The sequence below is a fragment of the Bombina bombina genome, chromosome 7 (genome assembly GCF_027579735.1).
Source record: "Bombina bombina isolate aBomBom1 chromosome 7, aBomBom1.pri, whole genome shotgun sequence".
Lineage (NCBI taxonomy): Eukaryota > Metazoa > Chordata > Amphibia > Anura > Bombinatoridae > Bombina > Bombina bombina.
The window spans coordinates 261,539,757-261,564,546 of record NC_069505.1 but is presented as its reverse complement, the minus strand read 5'-3'; the positions used below and the strand labels follow the sequence as shown (position 1 = coordinate 261,564,546).

General features: G+C 40.7%; 1 protein-coding gene across 1 annotated transcript in view; it reads left to right on the top strand.

Annotated features, from left to right (window-relative positions):
* NCKIPSD (NCK interacting protein with SH3 domain) overlaps positions 1-24,790 on the top strand; it is a gene marked incomplete in the record, with an annotated part of 293,113 nt that overhangs the window by 209,523 nt on the left and 58,800 nt on the right. Inside the window, 1 exon segment of the mRNA XM_053720732.1 lies at positions 10,669-10,839. Coding sequence (XP_053576707.1) covers positions 10,669-10,839 — 171 coding nt within the window.

Here is a 24,790-nt window from a genome sequence, read left to right as displayed (position 1 = left end):
AGGACGGAGAGCTTCATTCTGTGGGTGACGGTTCTGATCCAAACAGATTGGACTCAGATATTTCAAATTTTAAATTTAAATTGGAGAACCTCCGTGTACTACTAGGGGAGGTCTTAGCAGCTCTCAACGATTGTAACACTGTTGCAATACCAGAGAAACTGTGTAGGTTGGATAAATACTTTGCGGTACCGGCGAGTACTGACGTTTTTCCTATACCTAAGAGACTAACTGAAATTGTTACTAAGGAGTGGGATAGACCCGGTGTGCCGTTCTCACCCCCTCCAATATTTAGAAAGATGTTTCCAATAGACGCCACCACTCGGGACTTATGGCAAACGGTCCCCAAGGTGGAGGGAGCAGTTTCTACTTTAGCTAAGCGTACCACTATCCCGGTGGAGGATAGCTGTGCTTTCTCAGATCCAATGGATAAAAAATTAGAGGGTTACCTTAAGAAAATGTTTGTTCAACAAGGTTTTATATTACAACCCCTTGCATGTATCGCGCCGATTACGGCTGCGGCAGCATTTTGGATTGAGTCGCTTGAAGAGAACCTTAGTTCCTCTACGCTAGACGACATTACGGACAGGCTTAGAGTCCTTAAACTAGCTAATTCTTTCATTTCGGAGGCCGTAGTACATTTAACCAAACTTACGGCTAAGAACTCAGGATTCGCCATACAGGCACGCAGGGCACTGTGGCTAAAATCCTGGTCAGCTGATGTTACTTCTAAGTCCAAATTACTTAATATACCTTTCAAGGGGCAGTCCTTATTCGGGCCCGGTTTGAAAGAAATTATCGCTGACATTACGGGAGGTAAGGGCCACGCCCTACCTCAAGACAAGGCCAAAGCTAAGGCTAGACAGTCTAATTTTCGTCCCTTTCGGAATTTCAAAACAGGAGCAGCATCAACCTCCACTGCACCAAAACAGGAAGGAGCTGTTGCTCGTTACAGGCAAGGCTGGAAGCCTAACCAGTCCTGGAACAAAAGCAAGCAGGCCAGGAAACCTGCTGCTGCCCCAAAGACAGCATGAACCGAGAGCCCCCGATCCGGGACCGGATCTAGTAGGGGGCAGACTCTCTCTCTTCGCCCAGGCCTGGGCAAGAGATGTTCAGGATCCCTGGGCACTAGAGATCATATCTCAGGGATACCTTCTAGACTTCAAATTATCTCCCCCAAGAGGGAGATTTCATCTGTCAAGGTTGTCAACAAACCAGATAAAGAAAGAAGCGTTTCTACGCTGCGTACAAGATCTGTTAACAATGGGAGTGATCCATCCGGTTCCGTGGTCGGAACAAGGACAAGGGTTCTACTCAAACCTGTTTGTGGTTCCCAAAAAAGAGGGAACTTTCAGGCCAATCTTAGATTTAAAGACTCTAAACAAATTCCTAAGAGTTCCATCGTTCAAAATGGAAACTATTCGGACAATCTTACCCATGATCCAAGAGGGTCAGTACATGACCACAGTGGATTTAAAGGATGCTTACCTTCACATACCGATCCACAAAGATCATCACCGGTATCTAAGGTTTGCCTTCTTAGACAGGCACTACCAGTTTGTAGCTCTTCCATTCGGATTGGCTACGGCTCCAAGAATCTTCACAAAGGTTCTGGGTGCCCTTCTAGCGGTACTAAGACCGCGAGGGATTTCGGTAGCTCCGTACCTAGACGACATTCTAATACAAGCTTCAAGCTTTCAAACTGCCAAGTCTCATACAGAGTTAGTTCTGGCATTTCTAAGGTCGCATGGATGGAAAGTGAATGAAAAGAAGAGTTCTCTCTTTCCTCTCACAAGAGTTCCATTCTTGGGGACTCTTATAGATTCTGTAGAAATGAAGATTTACCTGACAGAAGACAGGTTAACAAAACTTCAAAATGCATGCCGCGTCCTTCATTCCATTCAACACCCGTCAGTAGCTCAATGCATGGAGGTGATCGGCTTAATGGTAGCGGCAATGGACATAGTACCTTTTGCACGCCTACACCTCAGACCGCTGCAATTATGCATGCTAAGTCAGTGGAATGGGGATTACTCAGATTTGTCCCCTACTCTGAATCTGAATCAAGAGACCAGAAATTCTCTTCTATGGTGGCTTCATCGGCCACACCTGTCCAGGGGGATGCCATTCAGCAGGCCAGACTGGACAATTGTAACAACAGACGCCAGCCTACTAGGTTGGGGCGCTGTCTGGAATTCTCTGAAGGCTCAGGGACTATGGAATCAGGAGGAGAGTCTCCTTCCAATAAACATTCTGGAATTGAGAGCAGTTCTCAATGCCCTTCTGGCTTGGCCCCAGTTAATAACTCGGGGGTTCATCAGGTTTCAGTCGGACAACATCACGACTGTAGCTTACATCAACCATCAGGGAGGGACAAGAAGCTCCCTAGCAATGATGGAAGTATCAAAGATAATTCGCTGGGCAGAGTCTCACTCTTGCCACCTGTCAGCAATCCACATCCCGGGAGTGGAGAACTGGGAGGCGGATTTCTTGAGTCGCCAGACTCTTCATCCGGGGGAGTGGGAACTTCACCCGGAGGTCTTTGCCCAAATACTTCGACGTTGGGGCAAACCAGAGATAGATCTCATGGCGTCTCGCCAGAACGCCAAACTTCCTCGCTACGGGTCCAGATCCAGGGATCCGGGAGCAGTTCTGATAGATGCTTTGACAGCACCTTGGAACTTCAGGATGGCTTATGTGTTTCCACCCTTCCCGCTGCTTCCTCGATTGATTGCCAAAATCAAACAGGAGAGAGCATCAGTAATTCTAATAGCACCTGCTTGGCCACGCAGGACTTGGTATGCAGATCTAGTGGACATGTCATCCTGTCCGCCTTGGTCTCTACCTCTAAGACAGGACCTTCTGATACAGGGTCCATTCAAACATCAAAATCTAACTTCTCTGAAGCTGACTGCTTGGAAATTGAACGCTTGATTTTATCAAAACGTGGTTTTTCTGAGTCGGTTATTGATACCCTGATTCAGGCTAGGAAGCCTGTTACCAGAAGGATTTACCATAAAATATGGCGGAAATACCTATACTGGTGCGAATCCAAAGGTTACTCCTGGAGTAAGGTTAGGATCGCTAGGATATTGTCTTTTCTACAAGAAGGTTTAGAAAAGGGTTTATCAGCTAGTTCATTAAAGGGACAGATTTCAGCTCTGTCCATCTTGTTACACAGACGTCTGTCAGAAAATCCAGACGTCCAGTCCTTTTGTCAGGCTTTAGCTAGGATCAAGCCTGTGTTTAAAGCTGTTGCTCCACCATGGAGTTTAAACTTAGTTCTTAACGTTTTACAGGGTGTTCCGTTTGAACCCCTTCATTCCATTGATATCAAGCTGTTATCTTGGAAAGTTCTGTTTTTAATGGCTATTTCCTCGGCTCGAAGAGTCTCTGAGTTATCAGCCTTACATTGTGATTCCCCTTATCTGATTTTTCACTCAGACAAGGTAGTTCTGCGTACTAAACCTGGGTTCTTACCTAAGGTAGTCACTAACAGGAACATCAATCAAGAGATTGTTGTCCCATCCTTGTGTCCAAATCCTTCTTCAAAGAAGGAACGTCTTTTACACAATCTGGATGTAGTTCGTGCCCTCAAGTTCTACTTGCAGGCAACTAAAGATTTTCGCCAAACTTCTTCCTTGTTTGTCGTTTACTCTGGACAGAGGAGAGGTCAAAAAGCTTCTGCTACCTCTCTCTCTTTTTGGCTTCGTAGCATAATACGTTTAGCCTATGAGACTGCTGGACAGCAGCCTCCTGAAAGAATTACAGCTCACTCCACTAGAGCTGTGGCTTCCACTTGGGCCTTTAAGAATGAGGCCTCTGTTGAACAGATTTGCAAGGCTGCAACTTGGTCTTCGCTTCATACTTTTTCCAAATTTTACAAATTTGACACTTTTGCTTCTTCGGAGGCTATTTTTGGGAGAAAGGTTCTTCAGGCAGTGGTTCCTTCTGTATAATGAGCCTGCCTATCCCTCCCGTCATCCGTGTACTTTTGCTTTGGTATTGGTATCCCAGAAGTAATGATGACCCGTGGACTGATCACACATAACAGAAGAAAACATAATTTATGCTTACCTGATAAATTCCTTTCTTCTGTTGTGTGATCAGTCCACGGCCCGCCCTGTTTTAAGGCAGGTAAATATCTTTTAAATTATACTCCAGTCACCACTTCACCCTTGGTTACTCCTTTCTCGTTGATTCTTGGTCGAATGACTGGGACTGACGTAGAGGGGAGGAGCTATATGCAGCTCTGCTGGGTGAATCCTCTTGCATTTCCTGTTGGGGAGGAGTTATATCCCAGAAGTAATGATGACCCGTGGACTGATCACACAACAGAAGAAAGGAATTTATCAGGTAAGCATAAATTATGTTATTCCAATTCCTTATTTTTTTTATGCTTTCGCTCCTTTCTTATCACCCCACTTCTTGGCTATTCGTTAAACTGAATTGTGGGTGTGGTGAGGGGTGTATTTATAGGCATTTTAAGGTTTGGAAACTTTGCCCCTCCTGGTAGGAATTTATATCCCATACGTCACTAGCTCATGGACTCTTGCTAATATGAAAGAAATGAATTTATCAGGTAAGTTCTTACATAAATTATGTTTTTATGGCCTTTAGTATGTTTAAAAATGCAGCTTTACTTTAAACTAAATCTGATCTCCACGCCCCAGTGTTGGCGGCTATGTGGGAAACCGGGAGACACTCTCCATATTTGGTGGACCTGTCCCAAACTCAAACCTCTATGGCACAAGGTGTATACCCTATTAACTAAACTAAATATACATATCCCAAAAACACCAGAAACAGCCTTATTACATGTGGGTCTACACTCCCTTTCTAAGCACCAGAGTTATTTTTGTGTGTACCTTTTTTCAGCCACCAGATTGGCGATTACTAGAGAATGGAAGAGCCAATATCCCCCGAGCTGGTCTGCCGTCTCAGACATTATGGCCTATATGAATTCTATGGAACGTAATATATTTTATACCTTAGATAAAATTGATCTCTTCGAAACGATATGGGAAGATTGGAATACATTATTTAGCCCCAACTGGCTTCCTAGGTCAGATTTTTAATGACTAGTTCACGCCCATCCTACTCACATGCCATTTATACAAGTCTCTTTCCTTTCCTCTCCCTTTTCTCTCCCCTCTCTCTCTTTCTTCTTCCTGCTCTTCCCTTCCTTCCCTCTTCTCTTCTCTCACCTTATTTTTATTATCATACATCTCCTTCTTGTTCTTAGCTGTACCGTGTTCATCACGGTACCTCCTGATATAATTATGAGCTATTAGTGTATTACGAGATCTCCTGTATTTACAATATGACGTTTTATGTTTGACTTTATATCTCCTACTGTGTGTGGGAATTTCTTTTTTGTATTTTCAGATTTTTTCTCAATAAAGCTTTTAAAAACAAAACAAAACAAAACAAAACAAAAAAAATATATGCAGCTTTAGCCTTGTTATAAATAAAACAGGGATTGGGTTATTATAATATATATATTATTTTCAATATTTGCAGACCATCCATGTGAAAAACATCTAGAGAGGCCTGTGATTTCACTGTGTGTAATGAGGGGTTTTCTATTTCTAGTAGAAATAGAGTGCAGCCTCAGTATCAGTAGGCAAAATGTACTCGTTTTGGTTAACTACTATTAAAGGGACACTGAACACAATTCTTTGATTCAGATAGAGCATGAAATTTTAAGCAACTTTGTAATTTACTTCTGTTATCAATTTTTCTTCGTTCTCTTGCTATCCTTATTTGAAAAATAAGGCATATAAGCTAAGGAGCCAGCTAATTGTTGGTTCAGAACCATGGACAGCACTTGTTTATTGGTTCCGTCCCAGGTTGTTCACCAAAAATGGTCCGGCATCTAAACTTACATTCTTGCTTTTCAAATAAACATACCAAGAGAATGAAGAAAATTTGATAATAGGAGTAAATTAGAAAATTGCTTAAAATTGCATGCTCTATCTGAATCACAAAAGAAAAAAAATTTGGTTCAGTGTCCCTTTAATTTACTATTAAGTTTCTCACCATAGCTCTCCGTCTCCCATAAAATAAAAATGAGCCCGCCGTGTGTACTCGGAATCGTCATCACCATCACTCAGGCAGTCTCGGCACCAGTCCTCCTACTGCGTGCAGCACTTCCAGAGACCGCCCATTAGCAGCCCCGTTGCTTTATTGGGGTGACTTGACGTCAAACGCTGTGCTAGTTATACCGCGCACTTTCTCTATACTTGTCCTGGAGGCGGGGTCACGTGGGTCACGTGAATCGATTTGCGCCCTTCACTGCATCTATGCAGAATAGTTTCATGCCGCATCGTCAGTACGATTATTTTCAACACCCTTAGTAGCCGTGCACGTTGCTCACCTGTTGCTGGTCACGCCATTTGACCTTTATAGGTAGCGTCAGTCTGTTTTTGAGTTGCTTGTCTGCCAGTTCCCAGCAACCTAGTGCTTATTCCTTGTTCTCAGTTGTTCTTGTTTGTAGTTTGGCCTACCTTGACAATGGATTGTGTAACGACTTTGCCTTGTCAGCCACCTGCCTTTGCCTTGGATTGTTTAACGACCTTGCCTGCGGCTTGCTCTTCCCTTGACTCTTGCATCTCCGGCCCCTGTTTTCAAGTATACTTTTTTCACAGGAACTTTCGTTTACGGAATTCCTCCACCCAATGCGACTAGCGACCTGGCATTGTGAGGTTGAATTTATATATACTGTAAACTCTTGTACATGCATGCTCATTATGAGCGGGTGCCACATAAAATGTGCATATAAAAAGACTGCTCACAATTTCATAATGGAAAGTCTCTGAAAACTGCATTCTCTCTCTGAATCCAGAACGTTTAATTGTGACCTTAGTGTAGTTTAAAAATGCCTGTTTGGTGTGTCTAATGCAATCCAATAGACTCCATTTTATTATTAAATTCTATCCTCTTGAGCCCACCCCATCTACCAGCACATATTGTCTGCCTCAGGATTTGCAATGGTGCAATTGCAAGCGGCTATATTGTAGTCACTATAAAAAAAAAAAATGAATACCATTTTATACAACTAAATATGAGTCATACAGATTAAGGACAGTTGGAAACTGGTTTTCACATATTTATCTGAAGTTTAGTAGAGAGCAAGATAAATAAGAAGTCACTACACACTTTTTTACTAACTAAATATTTTTTCTTTCATCAGGTGGTGAGAGTCCATGAGTCATCACTTGTGTGAATGCCCCTCCTGACCACTAGGAGGCAAGACACCCAGCACACCAGAGCTTTAAATCCCTCCCAATTCCCATGATTCTCAGTCATGTTCTTTTGCTTCCTTGATGAGGAGTGGGGTTGAAACAAAGTGCAGACCTACTTGCTTTTGAGAGAGGTCTTCCAACCATTCTGACGCCCAGTTCCTCCTGCAGTACCCTGTCAGTCATACAGGTAGACAAGTAGTTATCAGCCAGGCAGTAAAAAAAAATATTTGCTTAGTGAGAAACGTGACAGGCCTTCCAGGTCCACCAATTTCCTTGTCTACAGTGAGCTGTTCCTTGTGGGATCCACAACCTTCACCAGGGGAAATGTGTACTTGTCCACCAGTCCCCTGGGTTGAGACACTGTTACTGATTTAGATCCTTGACATTGTGCTTGCACTGCCCACGATGGGCTTGTTTACTGGAAGCAGGTTGCTACAGCTAAGGTAAGCACAGTGGATCAAAGTGTTGATAGGAAATGAACATATACACATTTCATAGTCTGGGGACATATATTTGTACAACATACACCTTATATTAACAGTTTATAGCACTTTTGGGCACTTTTTTTAACATTTTTATTTATTAATGTTACTATTTCTTTAAGTTTAGTGGGGTCAGTTTGGCATGTACAGTAGTTACTTCTGAGATGTACACAGTGTATTTTCCTTCTGCTTTAAGGTTCCTCTTGTGTCCTTCATGTTCTTGGCTTTAGAGTGATAGCCAGAATCGCGCAGGAACAAACCATTCCGATTAATTCCGCGTGGATCTGGTTTTGATGTCCATGATCCCACCTTGGAGGCTTCCTCTAAGAAGGGACCTTCTTCCTCAAGGTCCTTTCTTTTATCAAGATCTCAAAACTCTGAATTTGACGACATGGTGCTTGAACGCTCAGACATTTTTAGAGACAAGGTTATTAGGCTAGAAAAACCTGTTAAAAGAAACATTTATCATAAGGTCTGGAATGTGCTCGCAAAGGTTATTGGTGGAATTCTTTTAGAATTCCAAGAGCTCTTGAGTTCCTGTAGGAGGGTCTGGATAAGAGTTTGTCTGGCAGTTCTTTGAAGGGTCAGATTCCAGCTCTTTCTGTTTATTTTCATAAGAAAATTGCAAAAAAATCTAGATTTTTAGGTCTTTGTTAAGGCTCTGATCAGCATTAAAACAGTTATTCGTTCAGTTTCTCCTCCTTGGAATCTTAAGCTGGTTTTGAGGTTTCTTTTTCTTCTAGCCATTTCTTTGGCTAGAAGTTTTTCTGAGCTCTTAGCTTTGTTGTGCAAACTTCCTTTTCTGATTTTTCATCAGGATAAGGCTGTTCTTAGCACTAGCTAATCCTTTCTTCCTAAGTAGTAGATGAGGTTGAAAAAAAAAAAGACTGAAGTCCATCGAGTTTATCCTATACAAATCTAATATACTTACAAAAAGCTCCAGTTGAGCTTAAATGAATCCCATTAAAAGGTGACCCATTTAACACAAGCAAGTATATCCATGAATTCTGTTTTTAGCCAGAAATGTATCCAAACCATTTTTAAATGTTTTTAAGGTATTGGCATTCACTACCCCCTTTGGTAATAAGTTCCACCATTTTATTGCTCTTTCAGTGAAAAAACGTTTTTGTTGCAGGAGAAACAGAGCTTCTGCCATTTCTGGATTTATATAAAGTAATCATGTCACCTCTTAAGCGCCTTTTTTTTCTAGAGAAAACAGACTGTTTGGCTAACCTCTCCTCACAGTAGTATCTCCATATACTGTTAATCAGACAATTGTGGTTCCTTCTTTTGCTATAAGGAGCATCTTCTGGATGTTATGAGAAGTCACAAATATGTGCAAGCCACAACGCTGAAAAGAGGAGTGTGTGGAGAGATCAAGAGAGTGTGGTTATGGCTAAAGTGTAACCGTTGGTTGCAGTTAGTTGTTAAATGTCTAACCAGGTCACAAACAATGTATGATTTTATATGCTTTTGTTGAGCTGTTTAGTATTTTCCACAGAGCATTTATAAAGATATTTTCTTACATTACTTCTGTTTTTTTTTTTTTTTTTTTAAAGTAGGTATCTAACCAAACCATTTTTAATTCTTGTAGAATAATACCAAACAAGTCGGAAACAATATGAGCTAGATTACAAGTGGAGCACCCTCAAACTGGCAATTTACCTCCTTCTTACGATGCACAATAAATAACCAGCCATTACAAGTTGCGCTACAAAAATTAACCAGAGGCAGTTTTTGGGGGCTAAAGTTGGCGGCTGTGGGGTATCAGTCTATTGGAACTGTGTGTTCCCAGTAAATATATATGTATATGCTTATATACATATACATTTGTGTTAATGTGTATATACACACATTAACACACACACACACACATATGTGTGTATATATATATATATATATATATATATATATATATATATATATAGTGTGTGTGTGTGTATGTGTGTATATGTATATGTATGTATATATATATATATATATATTATAATGTGTGTGTGTGTGTGTATATATATATATAATACCCCCCTCGCTGAGCTAGAGGTCATGCCGTGTCTGTGTTGTTAGAGCTTATTCATTGACATTAGACAACTGCCATATTCTGTAGCCTTGCACTGTAAAGTATGATATAAAAGCTCGAGAAATCTTTCTTTCTTTACTGTGTGTAGATGTAATGATTAATCTCTGATACTTTTCGGTTATAAAGTAAATTAAAGGGATGTTTTAATGCAAACATTAAATGTTCTAAATTGTTAAGATGATGCATTGTCTTGCATTACTTACCCTTAGGAATCCCCCACAAAGGGATTAAACATACAGGTAAAAATGGAACCGGAAGCATTGCAGATTCCAAGCAGGACACGGCCAGACAGGCAATCAGAAGACATGTTCTGCTCCAGATCTGCAATGCCTGCTGCTCCTGAAGGGGGCCTGTGTGTGAGGCTTAAACACATAGAGCTAAATTACAAGTGGAGCACTAAATTATCGCGCATTAACACACAAATATATATGTATATATTCATATACATATATATTTAAAAATGCTGCCCATCACTGCAGTACTTATCCACTTCAATGCGTGAGATTCTGATGCTGTCAGACAGGAGCCTATGGAAGCTCGGTCTTGTGAGCGTAATGCTTCATAGCAATGCGAACGCGAGCTCGCATTCACATTGGGATTTACTTGTAATACCAGCGTTAGTATTGCTTGCTCGCAATCGATATTTAGCTCTCCACTTGTAATTTAGCCCATAGTAAGATAGGATAAATCATGAAAGCAATGAAATGATTTTATGAATTAGAGTGTACCATTATGCTTTAGAATATTCCTTTTAACATGATCTTTTACAGCAGTCCTTTTGATCTCATTGGTGTGTCTATCCAATAGACCTTTGTGGCAAATGGGTAATATTATAACAAATAACGTGTTTTCTCACTGACAGGATTCCAGCACGGGATTACCTTCTGGGCAGATCTGTCATGATGAGCAGCGACTGGAGGTTATATTTACTGATCTGGCCAGACACAAAGACGATGCTCAGCAGAGAAGCTGGGCTCTGTATGAAGATGAGAATGTCATACTTTGTTACTTGGAGGAGCTGCTTCTAATTCTGGTGGGTCACTTAATATCCTTAGTCGCCATGAGCAGATATAAATAAGATGGTGCAACAATTATAATCAAACATGTTCTATCTTGCTTATGAGAGTAGTGCTTAGACATGTTAAAATATATTTTTGCATGAAAAAAACCAAAAACATTTTAAGCTGATATGCCGCAGCGCTTTGCTTTATTATACCGCTAAAATAATATGCATGTTTGTGCACAGCCTAGGGAACAAAAGGCGTATTGGCTTATTAATTCCATCACCTCTAGTGGTGAAAAGTGTCATGAAAAGCAAAAGTTATTTCCTTCAATGCAGAAACATTTTGTTTTAAAAAAACAAACAAATAAACCCCAATACTTTTTAATATGCAAGAAAGTAAATAATGTTGTTTTTCCTTCTTAATATAAGGAGAGTCCACGGCATCATTCCTTACTGTTGGGAAATACAGAACCTGGCCACCAGTAGGAAGCAAAGACACCCCAGCCAAAGGCTTAAATACCTCTCCCACTACCCCCATCCCCCAGTCATTCTTTGCCTTTAGTCACAGGAGGATGGCAGAGAAGTGTCAGATGATTCAGAGTAGTTCGTTAGGAAGATTATCTGACCTTCAATATGGGACTGAAGTTTTAAGTAGTCTTGTCAGCCTCTCAGTGAGAGCATTGACGAAAGTTAGAGTCTGGAGATGCAGGGAGAGTCTGCGAACAGCTCCTAAGCAATCAGAAGAAGAGTTTCACTGCCTGCTTTTCTTTTGCATGATGTACCGAGTCCACGGATTCATCCTTACTTTTGGGATATTATCCTTCCTAACAGGAAGTGGCAAAGAGAGCACCACAGCAGAGCTGTCTATATAGCTCCCCCCTTAACTCCACCCCCCAGTCATTCTCTTTGCCAGCTCTAAGCAGGAAGGGTAAAGTGAAAGAGGTGTTAAGCTGTTAGTTTTATTTTATCTACAATCAAGAGTTTGTTATTTTTAAATGGTACCGGTGTTGTACTATTTACTCTCAGGCAGGACATAGATGACGATTTCTGCCTGGAGGATTAAGATCTTAGCATTTGTAACTAAGGTCCACTGCTGTTCCCACAGAAGCTGAGGAGTACAGGAAAACTTCAGTGTGAGGAACGGTTTCTTGCTATACAGCAATGAGGTATGTTCAGTCATATTTTCTGCAGAGACTGTGTTAACTCAGAAAGGCTGACAGTATACCCATTAGGGGAAGGGTAAGCAGTAATCCTAGTGTCATAAGAGGCTTTACTAGCTTGCATAAAGGTCTAATTTCTCCTGTTAAGTGTAGTCAGTCCACGGGTCATCCATTACTTATGGGATTATATCTCCTCCCTAACAGGAAGTGCAAGAGGATCACCCAAGCAGAGCTGCTATATAGCTCCTCCCCTCTACGTCATACCCAGTCATTCTCTTGCACCTAACTAATAGATAGGACGTGTGAGAGGACTGTGGTTGTTAAACTTAGTTTTTATTTCTTCAATCAAAAGTTTGTTATTTTAAACAGCACCGGAGTGTGTTGTTTTTTCCCAGGCAGCATTAGAAGAAGAATCTACCTGAGTTTGCGTATGATCTTAGCGGTCGTAACTAAGATCCATTTGCTGTTCTCGGCCATTCTGAGGAGTGAGGTAACTTCAGAACAGAGGACAGCGGGCAGGGTTCACCTGCAAGGAGGTATGTTGCAGTATATTATTTTCTAAGGAATGGAATTGACTGAGAAAATACTGCTAATACCGATGTAATGTAAGTGCAGCCTTAAATGCAGTAGTAGCGACTGGTATCAGGCTGATATGTATGTATGTTTACACTGAGGTATTTCTAGGGAATGGAACTTCACTAAGAAAATACTGTATACATTTAACTTATATTTGAGCCTCCACTGCAGTGAAAGCGACTAGCAGCAGGCTTATTAATAACATTTCATAATTTTATTTTTAAACGTTTACTGGCATGTTAATCGTTTTTCTCTGAGGTACTTGGTGATAAAACTTTATGGGCATTATTTTTACCACATGGCTGTCGTTTGTTTATGAATAAGATCAGTTTACTGAGCTTCCCCACTGTTGTATTATGAGTGGGAGGGGCCTATTTTGGCGCTTTATTGCGCAGTAAAAATTCAGTCACAGTCTTCCTATTTCTTCCTCCATGATCCAGGACGTCTCTACAGAGCCCAGGGGTCTCCAAAACTAGTTTTGAGGGAGGTAATCACTCACAGCAGACCTGTGAGACTGTGTTTTGACTGTGATAAAAACATTTATATTAAATTGTTCTCCGTTTTTGGGTACTAAGGGGTTAATCATCCATTTGCTGGTGGGTGCAATCCTTTGCTAACTTAATGCATTTACTGTGAAAATTTGGTTGCTATAACTAATTTGGTTCATTGTTATTTCAACTGTGACAGTTTTTTTGTGCTTCTTAAAGGCACAGTAACGTTTTTTATATTGCTTGTAAATTTATTTGGAAAGTATTTTCCAAGCTTGCTAGTCTCATTGCTAGTTTGTTTAAACATGTCTGACACAGATGAATCTCTTTGTGCAATATGTTTAAAGGCCAATGTGGAGCCCAATAGAAATTTGTGTACTAATTGCATTGATGCTACTTTAAATAAAAGCCAATCTGTACATGTAAAGAAAATTTCACCAGACAACGAGGGGGAAGTTATGCCGACTAACTCTCCTCACGTGTCAGTACCTTCGCCTCCCGCTCAGGAGGTGCGTGATATTGTGGCGCCAAGTACATCAGGGCGGCCCATACAAATCACTTTGCAAGACATGGCTAATGTTATGACTGAAGTATTATCTAAATTGCCAGAATTTAGGGGTAAACGCGATCACTCTGGGGTGAGAACAGAGTGCGCTAATAATAATAGAGCCATGTCTGACACTGCGTCACAATTTGCAGAACATGAGGACAGAGAGCTTCATTCTGTGGGTGACTGATCTGATCCAAGTAAACTGGACTCAGACATTTCAAATTTTAAATTTAAGCTTAAGAACCTCCGTGTATTGCTAGGGGAGGTATTAGCGGCTCTGAATGATTGTAACACGGTTGCAATTCCAGAGAAAATATGTAGGCTGGATAAATATTTTGCAGTACCGACGTGTACTGACGTTTTTCCTAAAAAGTTAGAGGGTTACCTTAAGAAAATGTTTGTTCAACAAGGTTTTATATTACAACCCCTTGCATGCATTGCGCCTGTCACGGCTGCGGCGGCATTCTGGTTTGAGTCTCTGGAAGAGACCATTAGCTCAGCTCCATTGGATGAGATTATAGACAAGCTTAAAGTCCTTAAGCTAGCTAATTCATTTATTTCTGATGCCGTAGTACACTTAACTAAGCTTACGGCTAAGAACTCCGGATTCGCCATTCAAGCGCGCAGAGCGCTGTGGCTTAAATCCTGGTCAGCCGATGTGACTTCTAAATCTAAATTGCTTAACATACCTTTCAAAGGGCAGACATTATTCGGGCCCGGTTTGAAAGAAATTATCGCTGACATTACTGTAGGTAAGGGCCATGCCCTGCCTCAAGACAGAGCCAAACCAAGGGCTAAACAGTCTAATTTTCGTGCCTTTCAAGGCAGGAGCAGCATCAACTCCAAAACAGGAAGGAACTGTTACTCGCTACAGACAGGGCTGGAAACCTAACCAGTCCTGGAACAAGGGCAAGCAGGCCAGAAAGCCTGCTGCTGCCCCTAAGACAGCATGAAGTGAGGGCCCCCGATCCGGAAACGGATCTAGTGGGGGGCAGACTTTCTCTCTTCGCCCAGGCTTGGGCAAGAGATGTCCAGGATCCCTGGGCGTTAGAGATCATATCTCGGGGATATCTTCTGGACTTCAAAGCTTCTCCTCCAAAAGGGAGATTTCATCTTTCAAGGTTGTCAGCAAACCAGATAAAGAAAGAGGCGTTTCTACGCTGTGTACAAGACCCACCCAGTTCCGCGGTCGGAACACGGACAAGGGTTTTACTCAAATCTGTTTGTGGTTCCCAAAAAAGAGGGAACCTTCAGACCAATCTTGGGCTTAAAGATCCTAAACAAATTCCTAAGAGTTCCATCGTTCAAAATGGAAACTATTCGGACAATCTTACCTATGATCCAAAAGGGTCAGTACATGACCACAGTGGATTTAAAGGATGCCTACCTTCACATACCGATTCACAAGGATCATTATCGGTACCTAAGGTTTGCCTTCCTAAACAGGCATTACCAGTTTGTAGCTCTTCCCTTCGGGTTAGCTACGGCTCCAAGAATCTTTACAAAGGTTCTGGGCTCTCTTCTGGCGGTACTAAGACCGCGAGGAATATCGGTAGCTCCGTACCTAGACGACATTCTGATACAAGCGTCAAGTTTCCAAACTGCCAAGTCTCATACAGAGTTAGTTCTGGCATTTCTAAGGTCGCATGGGTGGAAGGTGAACGTAGAAAAGAGTTCTCTATTGCCACTCACAAGAGTTCCCTTCTTGGGGACTCTTATAGATTCTGTAGAAATGAAAATTTACCTGACAGAGGACAGGTTAACAAAACTTCTAAATGCTTGCCGTGTCCTTCATTCCATTCAACACCCGTCAGTGGCTCAATGCATGGAGGTAATCGGCTTAATGGTAGCGGCAATGGACATAGTACCTTTTGCACGCCTGCATCTCAGACCACTGCAATTGTGCATGCTAAGTCAGTGGAATGGGGATTACTCAGATTTGTCCCCTATGCTGAATCTGGATCAAGAGACCAGAGATTCTCTTCTATGGTGGCTTTCTCGGCCACATCTGTCCAGGTGGATGCCCTTCAGCAGGCCAGATTGGACGATTGTAACAACAGACGCCAGCCTGCTAGGTTGGGGCGCTGTCTGGAATTCCCTGAAGGCTCAGGGATCATGGACTCAGGAGGAGAGACTCCTTCCAATAAACATTCTGGAATTAAGAGCAGTTTTCTATGCCCTTCTGGCTTGGCCTCAGTTAGCAACTCTGAGGTTCATCAGGTTTCAGTCGGACAACATCACGACTGTGGCTTACATCAACCATCAGGGAGGGACAAGGAGTTCCCTAGCGATGATGGAAGTCTCAAAGATAATTTGCTGGGCAGAGTCTCACTCTTGCCACCTGTCAGCGATCCACATCCCAGGCGTGGAGAACTGGGAGGCGGATTTCCTAAGTCGCCAGACTTTTCATCCGGGGGAGTGGGAACTTCATCCGGAGGTGTTTGCCCAACTGCTTCGGCGTTGGGGCAAACCAGATCTGGATCTCATGGCGTCTCGCCAGAACGCCAAGCTTCCTTGTTACGGATCCAGGTCCAGGGACCCGGGAGCGGTACTGATAGATGCTCTGACAGCACCTTGGGTCTTCAACATGGCTTATGTGTTTCCACCGTTCCCGATGCTTCCTCGATTGATTGCCAGGATCAAACAGGAGAGAGCATCGGTGATTCTAATAGCGCCTGCGTGGCCACGCAGGACCTGGTATGCAGATCTAGTGGACATTTCGTCCTGTCCACCATGGTCTCTGCCTCTGAGACAGGACCTTCTGATTCAGGGTCCTTTCAAACATCCAAATCTAATTTCTCTGAGGCTGACTGCATGGAGATTGAACGCTTGATTCTATCAAAGCGTGGATTCTCGGAGTCAGTGATTGATACCTTAATACAGGCTAGGAAACCTGTTACCAGGAAAATTTACCATAAAATATGGCGTAAATACTTACATTGGTGCGAATCCAAGAGTTACTCATGGAGTAAGGTTAGGATTCCTAGGATATTGTCTTTTCTACAAGAAGGTTTAGAAAAGAGTTTATCTGCTAGTTCGTTAAAGGGACAGATCTCAGCTCTGTCTATCCTTTTACACAAACGTCTGTCAGAAGTTCCAGACGTTCAGGCTTTTTGTCAGGCTTTGGCCAGGATTAAGCCTGTGTTTAAAACTGTTGCTCCGCCGTGGAGCTTAAACTTAGTTCTTAACGTTTTGCAGGGTGTTCCGTTTGAACCCCTTCATTCCATTGATATCAAGCTGTTATCTTGGAAAGTTCTGTTTTTAATGGCTATTTCCTCGGCTTGAAGAGTCTCTGAGTTATCGGCCTTACATTGTGATTCTCCTTATCTGATTTTTCATTCAGACAAGGTAGTTCTGCGTACTAAACCTGGGTTCTTACCTAAGGTAGTCACTAACAGGAATATCAATCAAGAGATTGTTGTTCCAACATTGTGCCCTAACCCTTCTTCAAAGAAGGAACGACTTCTGCACAATCTGGACGTCGTCCGTGCCCTGAAATTTTATTTGCAGGCAACTAAAGATTTTCGCCAAACTTCTTCCCTGTTTGTCGTTTATTCTGGACAGAGGAGAGGTCAAAAAAGCCTCGGCTACCTCTCTCTCTTTCTGGCTTCGTAGCATTATACGTTTAGCCTATGAGACTGCTGGACAGCAGCCTCCTGAAAGAATTACAGCTCACTCTACTAGAGCTGTGGCTTCCACTTGGGCCTTTAAAAATGAGGCCTCTGTTGAACAGATTTGCAAGGCTGCAACTTGGTCTTCACTTCACACTTTTTCGAAATTTTACAAATTTGACACTTTTGCTTCTTCGGAGGCTGTTTTTGGGGGAGAGGTTCTACAGGCAGTGGTTCCTTCCGTGTAAAGATCCTGCCTGTCCCTCCCGTCATCCGTGTACTTTTAGCTTTGGTATTGGTATCCCATAAGTAATGGATGACCCGTGGACTGACTACACTTAACAGGAGAAAACATAATTTATGCTTACCTGATAAATTCCTTTCTCCTGTAGTGTAGTCAGTCCACGGCCCGCCCTGTTTTTACGGCAGGTCTAAATTTTAAATTAAACTCCAGTCACCACTGCACCCTATAGTTTCTCCTTTCTCGTTTGGTTTCGGTCGAATGACTGGGTATGACGTAGAGGGGAGGAGCTATATAGCAGCTCTGCTTGGGTGATCCTCTTGCACTTCCTGTTAGGGAGGAGATATAATCCAAAGATATTAAAACCAGTGAGCGCAGGGTGAACACACCAAACTCCTGAGAATACCTATGTTTTCCCAAAATAGGTGAGTGAAATGACTAAAAAAGGGGGAGTGAACCAGGAGCGCTACAGCTAAAGGTGCTAAAAAATATAAGACAATATGTTTGATACTTGGAAATATGACAAGGACAATAACGTATCTAAAATGAGACACAATTTAATTGACAAAAATAACAACAAGTAAAAACGGACGTCTCCGTAAGTAAAAACTTCTTAAGTTGCCGCCATATAAATATTGCAATAGCAGAAAGAGTTCGTGGTGCAAATAGAAATAGTCCAGTGTACACTTACAATTGCTCTATTCCGTGTTGGTTTGCTAGCAAACAAGGGCTTACCCCAGACCTTCCACTCGATGTTCTCTGTGGGTAAGTTACAGCCGTTAGCGCGATGACGTCCCTTATGTGGGCGCTGTCCCAGACGGGCTCTCTGATTGGACCAAATTTCGGAACCAGCCGACAGCGGTAATAGTGACTCTTTTAGCTATGGTATAGCAATCCTCCAGTGACAGATACCTGCTCTTAGTGCTAGATAGCACGCAAGGTACAAAATAAAAGCTGTGAGCGGACTTAATTATCTGATAAGGAGTTCAGAGAGTTAGTTGCAAGTCTTTCCAATAGCTAATTATATTAGCGATTTTGCACAATCCTCAGTGAACACTTTGGTAGCTCCAGCTACAAGTAGTAAATCTTAGTGGTTGTTGCAGTACATCAACGCGTTTCTCCCTTTACAGGGCTTTCTCACAGAGAACATCGAGTGGAAGGTCTGGGGTAAGCCCTTGTTTGCTAGCAAACCAACACGGAATAGAGCAATTGTAAGTGTACACTGGACTATTTCTATTTGCACCACGAACTCTTTCTGCTAATGCAATATTTATATGGCGGCAACTTAAGAAGTTTTTACTTACGGAGACGTCCGTTTTTACTTGTTATTATTTTTGTCAATTAAATTGTGTCTCATTTTAGATACGTTATTGTCCTTGTCATATTTCCAAGTATCAAACATATTGTCTTATATTTTTTAGCACCTTTAGCTGTAGCGCTCCTGGTTCACTTCCCCTTTTTTAGGAGATATAATCCCATAAGTAATGATGACCCGTGGACTGACTACACTACAATAGAAAGGAATTTATCAGGTAAGCATAAATTATGTTTTTTTTTGGGCACTCAGTTTGTATATGAGAGATTGAGACAAACGTTTGTGTGTTCTGGGAGTAACTTTTTTCTCCAACACTGGTGTGTCCGGTCCACGGCGTCATCCATAACTTGTGGGAATATTCTCTTCCCCAACAGGAAATGGCAAAGAGCACAGCAAAAGCTGTCCATATAGCCCCTCCCAGGCTCCGCCCCCCCAGTCATTCTCTTTGCCGCTCTGAACAAGTAGCATCTCCACAGAGATGGTGAAGAGTATGTGGTGTTTAGTTGTAGTTTTTTATTCTTCTATCAAGAGTTTGTTATTGGAGGACCGGAAGTGGGAGGAGAAAGTACTGGAGCGCGAAGTAGCGTGTAGAGAAGCCGCTACCATAAGCCGTTCTACCACCCGCTTCAGCTTGAATTCCTTGGGGCTGGGAAATGGAGCCCCGGAGTGTATAACTGACCGCTGTAGGAGAGGTGGAACAGCGGACAGCCAAGTCCGGACCCCCGTCAAAGCGGAAAAGGCTCAGTCGCTAGGGCCACAGCCAGTGCTCTTGCCGTGAGCAGCTGGGAGCTAAGGGGAAAGCTGTGGAGATCGGAGGATGAGGGATTAAGCATCGGCTTATGTGTCAGCTGGGGAATTACTAGCCTGTCTTAGGTTTTTATCGGACGTCGGCAGAAGACAATAATAGAAGAAGGCACACGATATTGGAGCCACAGGGATTACCTCCCAGGACCTCTGAAAGCAGTTGTAGGTAAGGAGTGGATTCCACCGTTCTTTCCTTAATTGACGCTCAGGGATAGGAGGCTTAAACTTAATCATTCTGTTGAATGATTACTTGGAAAAAATTACAGGCCCGGTGGCTCTTAAGGGAGTTAAAGGAGTCTCTGCTGGAACTTTTTTCCCTCTGCCTGGTTCAGAGGAATGAAAGTATACAAGGCTGCTTGGAATAGAAGTAACACGTCGAGTCAAGTACCCCCAGATAAGTAACTTATTATAATAAGGCACCTTTTGTATCTCTATATTCAGAAATCGATCTGTTATACTGTTAAGTGCTGGATAACGGCTCCCAGCTAACCCCAAATGCTCTTAGCCTAAGTCTCTAGCAAAGGAAAATACTTTAAGCAGATAAATAATTTCACAGGAGTGGTGTGAAGAAGTACGATATAAGATAAGATAAAGGGTTATATGACGGATATAGACATTAATCTCTACACTGAACTTTTTTGAGTTGAATTGGGATAATCCCAGGGAATAGCAGTAAAGTATACGCTGTGCAAACAAAAGTTAGGAATTTGGAATTTTTTTATTGCTGCAAGGCATTGCAAGATTAACTTTGGGGTCATATTACCACAGGTTGAGACACCATTGAGGACCTTCATATAATATCAGCGTGTCAAGCAAACACAGACAAGCAGGAAACTTCACAGTTAAACAGTGGCAATAATAGATCTAAAATATGACTTGTTGATTTGCTTGCAGGTGCCCTGGTGTACTATGTGGATGTAAAGAGACTGGGCATTGCTATAGGAAGGTCCAGGGGCTAGAATCTGTGTATAGAAGGCCTATTGTCTTATATATTGTATTTAGGAGTTGTATTTAGGATTTGTGTTAACATTATTCTATAAAACTTATTCAAGGACAGTGGCCTAAATACTACATTAGAGACCCACAGGTTTAATAATATTAAGGAGTATGAACTGTTGAATCAGTTAATATATGTAATCTAGAAGAAAGTTTATTGCTTGCCTAAGTTCTTGTAATTATACTGGTGTAAGAGATATGTAATTGAAGGTAAATTTATAGAGTAGTCACTAAGAGTACATATCAAGTCTAAATTGCAGTATTGGCTAGGTAAATTTATTGTAAATACCTGGTAAAGAGTGTGAAATCGATCAATATGAGATGGTCTAGAAGTGCTTAAACTGTTCATTTATACTTCAGATAAAGGATAAAGTGACAATCTTTTTAAAAAAAAGTTAAAGGTACTTGAAAGTTAAATCGATAGTATTGAACTATAATAGAGGTTTAGATATTGTCTAGAACCCGGGTGTGCTGCTCTTGGCCTTAGGATAAATTTTGTTTGGAAAGTTTCAACTGGGAAATATCAGGAGACTACTCGAATAATAGTTAGGCAAAGCTCCTTTTTCAATTTTCACTAAACACAACTAACACATTAGTACACACTTATTTGATACCTTGTCTTTATTCTTTTCTCCTCTTTTTCTCCTTTTGACTCTTCTCTCTTTTAATTTTTTTTTTTTTCTTTTCTCTTCCTTTTTCCTTTATGGTATCCTGACACATGCACATAATCCAACTACATATGGTCATATCCAGAGTCACAGATTCACATTTTTATCACAACTGCACATAGCTATCACGCACTGACGTAATCCCTTTTTTAACACAGACAATTTTTTCACTCATACCACAATCACTAGGAGCTCTGCTATTCGTAGAAATCTTAGATGGATAGATTCCTGACTGGCCATAAAAATATCAGTGAAAGCATGCCTCCCAAGTCAACAAAAGATAGGAAACCCAGAAGCAGCCTTGGTTTAACAAATCTAGATCAATCAGAGAAAAACCCTATTGTGAGTCAACATATCGACGCAGATAGCCTTGTGAAACAAATTTCAGATATTTTCTTACCTCAGTTTGATAGCTTAAAGAAAGAGATAATGCTAATGTCTAACAAAATTAAGCAAGTCTTACATAGACTGACTGAGATGGAAGCTAGAATATCTGACATAGACGATCGTCAATTTAGTCAACAATCCATATTAGATACTCAAGTAAAATTAATGCATACTCTCCAACATCGAGTAGAGGATTTGGAAGACAGATCCAGGAGAAATAATTTAAGATTTATAGGATTTAATGATCCAAAGGGATCAGTTGATATAATGGATCTAATAGCCTTTCAGCTTCCTAAAGCGTTAGGGTACCCTATAGAACAATTACCAATTAAAATTGAGAGAGTGCATAGATTGGGACCCGCTATGTCAAAAGATGGTACCCCTAATGCACATAGACCAATTATAGCTAAATTTTTGGACTTTCAAGACAAGTCTAAAGTTCTTATGCTATAATACCCTTTTGAATTTGATAACAAACGTATCTTAATTTTTCAAGATTTTTCTTCTGAAACGACGATTAAAAGAAAAGAAATGTCCCCTTTTTGCACCCAGTTGATTGAATTAGGTGTAAAGGTCAACCTGATATATCCTGCTAAATTGAAAATTGTACACAAGGATGAGACGATTTTTATTGATAATATGGAAGAAGCAAAACAATTTATTCAAAAGGTTAAAGTACAGAGAGAAAAAACTTAACAGATAGTACTGATAGAGGGTTTCTATACATTATATCTTTGTTGAAACATTTTCCGAATATAAATGAAACTTAAAGGGATAAATAAGCAAGAGTTACTAGGCTGTAAGGGTCTGTTTTTCTGCATATGTATATGCAGCTGTGTGATTGTTCTAAAAGATGTTATTTTTATTTATTTTTTTTGGGTTTTTTTTTTTTTTTTCCTTTTTCTCCTTCTATTTCTTTTTTCCTTCTCTCTCCTCCTCTCTTTTCCACACTCTCTACAGCTACATTCAGGAGGGTGTATTTTATTAGAAGTTTTTGGGGTCATTTCAGGCCCAAAGAAATTAGATGATTAAAGGTATCAATATATGTTCCTGGAACGTGGGAGGCATTTCCTCTCCAGTTAAAAGAAAGAAAATTATACATTACTTAAAAAGTTTCTCTCCCGACATTGCACTAATTCAAGAGACTCATCTTAGTGAGAATGAAGCAGGGAAACTAAAGATGGGCTGGATCGGAGAGGTAGTATCTGCTCCAGCAGTAGGTAAAAAAAGAGGAGTGGCTTGCTTTTTTAAAAAAAACTTAGACTATAAAATTATTTCCAAAGTGGTGGATAAAGAGGGGAGGTTTTTAATATTAAGAGTGAATATACAAGGTCTTAATTTTACAATATGCTCAGTATATGCGCCAAATGAATATTGTCCAATCTTCTGGCAAAACTTATATACTAAGCTTATAGAATACATAGATACTCAAATCATATTAAGAGGTGACTTTAATAGAGTTTTTAACCCCCCTTTAGATAGGCTAAGGAATATTAAGAGCGCTAGGTACTCTAGGGAGGCAAAGGGTCTTGACAGTTTTACGAAAAATCTAAAATTGAGGGATATTTGGAGAATTCAGCACCCTGATGAGAGAGCCTACACTTGTGAATCAAAGACATATAAGAGTTTTTCAAGAATAGATATGATATTAATAAGTGAATAGTTACTGGGTGCTGAGATCTCATCAGATATTTCAAATATTATGGTCTCGGACCATGCGGTTACCTCAATTTCAATTGACCAACTGAAGCCCCCTTCAGAAAATAGTGCAAGTTTCTTTTTCCCCTCTTTTCTTTTAGCAAATTTTAAATTTAGAAATTGGCTACTCTCCAAATGGAAGGAATTTGTATCTCTTAATAAAAATTATTTGTCAAAGATTGAAATATTTTGGGAAGCAGCCAAGGCGTTTCTTAGAGGACAAATTAAGGCTTATATGAGTGCAAGAAAAAAGAATTTAAGACTAAGAGAGGATCAGCTGTCAAACCAGCTAAAAAATAGTTACACAAGATATCTAAATAATATCTCTAGGGCAAATTGGCAAAAGTATCAAGAGGCTAAAACAGAGAGGGAAGTTTTTCTAAAGCAGCAGATCTTCCAAAGAGATATCAATAATAAAGTTAGATACAGCAGATTTACGCCTGAGACGGCTAAACTACTTGCTAAAATAGTTAAAAGTAAAAGGAATAATAACTATATTGGAGCCATTAAGATGAATGGCAAAAGGTTTACGGCGCCAAAAGATATTCTGGCTAAATTCCATTCCTTTTATAAAACACTATGGCTAAATTCTGGAACAAAATTGAGGTACCAAAAATTAAGTTGGAACAACTAGAGTTTTTGAATAAAGAGATAACTGCAGAAGAAATTATACAAGTTATCAAGTCTGCTCCTTGTGGTAAAGCCCCAGGTCCAGACTTGATACCCATGGAATTTTACAAAATTTTGCAGGAGAATATTAGTCAAGTATTAGTATGTCTATATAACAGTTACTTTATTAAGAACATATCTCCTTCAAGATATTTTACGGAGGCCAATATTACTTTGATTTTTAAAAAAGATAAGGATGCAGAGGTAATGGATGCATATCGACCCATATCTCTGCTTAATGCAGATTATAAGATAATAGCTAGTGTTTTAGCCGAAAGATTAAAAGTTGTACTAGGAGACCTAATACATTCGGATCAGAGTGGGTTTATGCCAAAGAGAACCATACAGAAAAATATTAGGACTACAATGTTCCTTATTGAATTGATGATGCATAATCAGAAAAATAAGAAGCTTAAACAGGTTGACTTCGCTCTATTGACGGTCGATGCCGAAAAGGCATTCGACTCTATCTCTTGGAATCACTTATTTAATACAATGGGGAAATTTGGGATAGTGGGAAACTTTGCCAATTATATCAAATTAATATACAGAAATCCAATTTCCTACATCAAGATGAATGGGATAAGATCACCCAGTATTGATCTACAGAAAGGAACCAGACAGGGTTGCCCACTATCTTCTCTCCTGTTTAACATCTCCTTAGAGCCCTTAGCAATTTTATGTAGAGAGAAGCTAGAGGGAACTATGTTAGGAAATAAAAAAATTGTTATGTCAATGTATGCAGACGACATTATATTTTATATCAGTAACACAAAGGAAAATATACTGTGCATACTAGAGATTATTAGGGATTTCAG